At 51.5% G+C, this 6000-nt stretch overlaps 1 protein-coding gene across 1 annotated transcript in view; it reads right to left on the bottom strand.

Moving 5' to 3' along the window:
- Positions 1-707: 707 nt before the first annotated feature.
- LOC107396584 (all-trans-retinol 13,14-reductase) overlaps positions 708-6000 on the bottom strand; it is a 35683-nt gene continuing 30390 nt past the window's right edge. Inside the window, exons 12-13 of the mRNA XM_015976355.3 lie at positions 1469-1630; positions 708-1082 (exon numbers count right to left, since the gene is read on the bottom strand). Coding sequence (XP_015831841.1) covers positions 1479-1630 — 152 coding nt within the window. The 3' untranslated portion in view covers positions 708-1082; positions 1469-1478. The remainder of the gene's footprint in view (positions 1083-1468; positions 1631-6000) is intronic.

Here is a 6000-nt window from a genome sequence, read left to right as displayed (position 1 = left end):
CCATGTATGTCAGGTGTTTTTTTTGCATTGGAGTGCTACACCCTGCTGGTGTAACCCTGTTAATGCCTTTTTTCTCCCTCCCTGAACTTCCCTCATGGAACACCCTTTTCATCAATTAAGGTAGCGCGACTCATGTTGCGAATGACCGCAGTCACCAATTCTTGTTATGTGTCTTATCCACGTATGTCTGATCTTTGAATTGTGTGTGCTGAAACTGAATTTCATTTCTCTGTATGTCCTGCACATGTGGAGAATATGACAATAAATGACTTTGAACTTTGAACTTTAGGGATGTAAGAAAATATCGACATGGCAGTTTATCGTGATTTTTTTCTTGCAATATTATACTGATATTCAAAAGCTGTGTATCTAATTTTTGGAAGAATTCACATGCAAACATTTGTGTATTTTCTTATCTTTTGATGCAATTCAAACACCAACCACTAGTTGGCGGCATTGTGCAATGGGTTTTGTTCCCCCAATGAAATGTAAATCCCTCTGTTATGGTTCAGATAGCTCATTTTAAACACGTTATGTTTCAGTTTGGACTCTTTATTGGATTTTCCTGCAATGAATTTAGTCTAAAAATTCACTATCGTCTGACTGAATGTATTGCAATACATTGTATCGTCTCCCCTGTATCGTGATACGTATCGTATCACCAGAATGTCACCAATACACATCCCTACTAGACCACACCAGATGTATTCAGCAAATGAGCGAATCAGACCTTTAATTGATCATCTGTCCAAAGCATGCACACCTCACTCCACACCACCAGCAGGCAGCACAAAAATGACACTGAGACTACATTCATTCAAATCAAGTCCAGTTTACAACATTCAAACCAGATATAGTGAGAAGAATAAACACATTTTACAGCTACAGTATCATTTCAGCTATCTTTTGGAGGCATCAATGCTCCATGTAAAAAGATGATGGTGTGTATGTACACAGGAAATGAACTCGAAAGGTCAGATGGTCACAGCTGGAGGTGGCAGCGCCAAGTTGGCTGATGGGGACGAGCGAGAAGTTGACTGGTCCTCTTTCCACCTCCTCTTGTTTACAAACACTCTGAAATTCTAAAATAAACAAATGAGAATATTAAGTTAAAACGATGAAAAAGTAGTTTCTGGGTATAAATGAAAACACAGAACTCAGAGTTTATCTTCTGGACTGATTTACATTGGGACACCAAATCAGAGCGTCCTGGTGTGTCTAAAGTGAGTTTGTTGGCCATTTGCCAATCAGTAGCTCCTCTACCTTCTTCCTCGTTGTTGTTGGAGATCAAACCAACAACAGCATGTCAGCCATGATCACCAAGACATGATAGGAACGTGCTTGTCAAAACCTTTCTTCCGTCTCAGTGATGATCAGGTTTTAGCATCTTAAAGCTGTGAAACTCTCAGCTCTTCTCGGCCCTGACAACACACACACATCGTTGGATAAAAAGAATGGAGCCATGTACCTTTCTGTTGCTACCCTGTCTTCTTAGGATCCATCCTTCGGTGTTTAAGGCGGAGTTTCAGAGCAAGAAGGTCAATGTAGAGGATCTGATTGAGGACCGCTGAGGCACAGAGTAGTCCACCATGCAGTGCTCCAGCCATGCCGTTACAGAACACGTCCTGACCTGAACACACACACAAACACACCTTGATGAGGTTTTATAGAGAGCAATCAACTGAACCTTCTCACCATCTGGAGGAGAAACTCTATGACCTGAATCCTAGAGAGGATTTTTCTGTAGAATTGAGACCAAGAAGCTGATCCTCCAGCGTTTTACAGAATGTTTGCTGTAAATTATAATAATGCTGGTGATGGGGCAGCAGTCGCCCAGGAGGTAGAGTAGGTTGTCCAGTAATCAGATGGTTGTAGGATCAATCCTGTCTCCTGCCAGAGAATGCTGATGTTGTGTCCTTGTGACCGCTTAACCCGCTTTGCCTGCTGGTGGTGGTAAGAAAGACTAGTGGCGCCGATGTTCGTCAGCCTCACTTCCGTCAGTGCACCCCAGGGCAGCTGCGGCTATAATGTAGTAGTTCAGAATAGAATAGAAAAGATTTTATCGTAATTGCTCATGGCAATGAAATTACAGATGGTCCGCCATCAACAGTGCACAAGACAATAAATAACAATAAATGTCAAAACCATAGAGGACTAAAAACAATTTAAAAACATTTAGCAAACACCAAGAAAGCACATCCAGTGATTCAGATGTGCTAAAACAACAATTTAAAAGGATTTAAAACAGATTAGTCCACATTACTGATGGGGATGTGGGGGGTTGAATGGTGCTGTTGTGTAGAATGTTCTGATGGCCCAAGGGAAGAAGCTGTTGGAAAGTCTGGTGGTATGTGATTTAACTGACCTGAAGCGGTGCCCTGAGGGCAACAGGTCAAACAGGAAGTGGTCTGGGTGGGTGGGGTGACAGAGGATAGCAGCAGTTCTCTTTGTCAGGTTTGGTGGCAGAGCTGAAGCGTGGCTGAGAAGGTCTGTTGCCCAGACGCGGAGTGGTGGAGATAAACAGCGTGGTTTAGCTCCTTTAGGTTCGGTTTGAAGGTTTGAAGGCTGGTAAGCCTGAGAACTCGATTCAAAGTCAGGTGAGAACGATGGCAGAGTAATGAATGAAACGCCAGCACTTCCTTATATAGTGTCGGCGTGATGACGTCGGCGGCCACTTTGGTAGCGGGAATGATGGGAAATGGTGGCGAGAATGCTGGGAAATGGAGTCAGCTGGAGGAGTTTGTGACACGGGCCCGGATCCAGGCGAGCCGACAGCGGCGGACCAGCGTCTGGGCAGCAGGGACCTCCACCTCCGGCACCTGATGGTCGAACAGAGGGGGCTGGTACCCATAACAGGTCTCGAAGGGAGACATATTTGTGGCAGAGGAGGTCTGGAGGTTGTGGGACAGTTCCGCCCACAGGAGGAAGCGGGGCCAGGTGGTCGGCTGGGACGAAGCGAAGCAGCGCAAGTAGCGTCCAAGCTGCTGGTTAGCTCTCTCCGTCTGACCGTTCGTCTGCGGATGGTACCCAGAGGACAGGCTGGTGGAAGCGCCGACCAGGCAACAGAACGCTTCCCAGAAGCGTGAGACGAACTGGGGTCCCCGGTCAGAAACCACGTCCTGGGGGAAACCATGGAGCCGCACCACCTGTTCGAGGAGTAGTTCGGCCGTCCTCTTGGCAGTGGGGAGACCGGCCAGGGCCACCAAGTGCACGGCCTTGGAGAAACGGTCCGTGATGGTCAGTATGGTGTCCAGGTGGTTGACCACTGAGGTTCTGGTGGTCGGTCCAGATCAGAAAGGGATTGGTGGTCCCCAAGAGCCACTGCCGCCATCCCTTCAGAGCCCATTTTATAGCCAGCAGTTCTCTGTCACCGACCCCATAGCTCTGCTGTGTGGGGGAAAACTTCCGGGAGAAGTAGGTGCATGTGTGGAGCTTAGAGTCTGGACCCCATTGCGAGAGGATGGCCCCTGCTCCCACATCAGAGGCATCCACCTCCACGACAAAGGGCCGGGTCTGGTCCGGGTGGAGGAGGATGGGTTCTTTAGTAAAACGTCCGACCAGATCATGGAAAGCCCGGACAGCCTCTGGAGTAAGGCGAAAAGGGCGAGGCTGGTTGGCGGCTTTGGTGAGTGAGGTCAGAGGTGCTGCGAGGGAACTGAAGTTGCATATAAACCTCCAATAAAAGTTCGAGAAACCCAGGAAGTTTTGCAGCTGCTTCAGGGTCGTGGGTAGAGGCCACTGAGCTACGGCCTGAACCTTCTGGGGGTCCATCTTCAGGCCCTGGGAGGAGATGGTAAAACCCAGGAAGGAGGTGGACTCCTGGTGAAACGCACACTTCTCCAGTTTGCAGTACAGTCCATGGTCCAGGAGGCAGGACAGAACAGCTCGAACGTGCCGGATGTGCTCTTCGGCTGTGCGGGAGTAGATGAGGATGTCATCTAGATAAACAAAGACCCAGCGGCCCAACATGTCTCTCAGCACATCTGTAATGAACCGCTGGAAGACGGCGGGGCTGTTGCAGAGGCCAAAAGGCATCACCAAATATTCATAGTGGCCGGTGGGTGCGATAAAGGCGATCTTCCACTCCTCACCTTCCTTAATACGGATGAGGTTGTAAGCACTGCGCAGGTCCAGTTTAGTGAATACAGTGGCTTGTATGATGGCGTCCAGGGCGGTGCCCATGAGAGGGAGAGGGTGACGGTCCCGGATCGTTATTTTATTTAACCCTCGTTAGTCAATACAGGGCCGGAGATCCCCCTCTTTCTTTACAAAGAAAAACCCCGCGGCCCCAGGGGATGTTGAGGGATGGATGAATCCCTTCTGGAGGGCATCAGTTATATAATTGTCCATAGCCCGGGTCTCCGCCGGAGAGAGGGAGAACAGGCGACCCCGAGGGGGGGGGGGGGGGTGATCTCCAGGTCATAGGGTCGATGAGGAGGTAGCCTGGTAGTGGGTTCTTTAGCGAAGACCTGAGCGAGGTCATGGTTATGAGGAGGGACGAGCGTCAGGTCTATGTCTTTGGGAGGAGCTGCTCCAGTCCGAGGTGTAGAGGAGCCCCGGTGGTTCTGGCAACCCGTGCCCCAGGCCAGGACCTTACTGATGGACCAGGAGATGTGAGGCTAATGACGGCATAACCAGGAGTGACCCAGGATGAGTGGTGTAGCCGGAGCCTGGATGACCAGGAAGTGTAGGGTCTCCAGGTGTTGGTCAATAGTCATGTGGAGACCCTGGGTTCGGTGGGTGAGAGGGTACGGCATGATTGACCGGCCGTCTATGGAGGTCACAGGGATGGGTCGGTCAAGAGCAGTGAGGGGTATTTTGAGCTGAGTAACCAGTCCATGATCGATAAAACACTCCGCGGCCCCAGTGTCTAAAAGAGCCTCCAGTCTGGTCGGACCTTGGTCCAGGTGGAGGGAGACCGGGAGAGTGGTGCGGTGTGGAGCCGTAAAAGTGGAGACTCCGGGCGGGACAGCCCCCACTCCAACCCGGGGGGACCGTTCCCCGGTCTTTTTGGGCACGTGCCACGGTGGTGACCCAAATCCCCACAGTAAGCGCATCGTCCCTCCTGATAGCGCCGTGCCCGTTCCTCAGGAGGGAGATGTCCGAGGTGCATCGGCTCCTCCGTCGGTTGGTGAGCCGGACGACAGGGTGACATTCTGGTGTAGATGGGAGCTGACGTGGTGCTCGGCCTGTTCAGGATGCAGCGGTCCAGCTGGAGAGCCAAATCCACTGCCAGGTCCAGGGAGGTGGGGGCCTCGTGTCCGATCATGCCCTCTCGGATTCTAGGTGACAACCCCTCCAGATAAACGGCCTTTAGGGTGGCGTCATCCCACCACAACCGAGCGGCTGTCGTCCGGAAGCGAGAGGTGTACTGAGACGCCGTCTGGGAGCCCTGGCGAAGCTGAAGCAGCCGAGTCTCGTCCGAGACCTCGCTGCTGGGATGAACAAATGTCTTTTTCATCTCCTTCAACAAAGTCTCATAGTCATTGCAGGCAGGAGATTTCTGATTATAAAGAGCCGCTGCCCATTCACCGGCTCGACCCGTCACCAGTGAGGTCAGCAGGGCGACACGAGAACAGGAAGTGGGGTAGCTTGCTGGCTGGCACTCAAAAGTCATTGCCAGGGTCACCAGCATGCCCTCCAGGGACCCCCTGTTTCCGTCCCACTTATCTGGAAGGCTGAGGCGTGGCTCCATCGGCTCAGAGACGGCCGAGGTCCGTCGTTGCAGGGCAGTAGTAAGCTGGGGAACTAGCTCGGTGAGTGACTCGATCTTTGTGGCTTGGTGATCAGCTACGGCACGGAGCTGGTTCATTTCTGCCGTATGCTGATCCGTAGCTGCGCGCAGTTGAACCACTTCAACACGCAGACGAGCGAACTCCGCTGGGTCAACTTGAGACTCTGACATCCTGTCAGGTTTGGTGGCAGAGCTGAAGCGTGGCTGAGAAGGTCTGTTGCCCAGACGCGGAGTGGTGGAGATAAACAGCGTGGTTTAGCTCCTTT

The sequence above is a fragment of the Nothobranchius furzeri genome, chromosome 18 (assembly GCF_043380555.1).
Source record: "Nothobranchius furzeri strain GRZ-AD chromosome 18, NfurGRZ-RIMD1, whole genome shotgun sequence".
NCBI lineage: Eukaryota > Metazoa > Chordata > Actinopteri > Cyprinodontiformes > Nothobranchiidae > Nothobranchius > Nothobranchius furzeri.
This window is presented reverse-complemented; position numbering and strand designations above follow the sequence as displayed.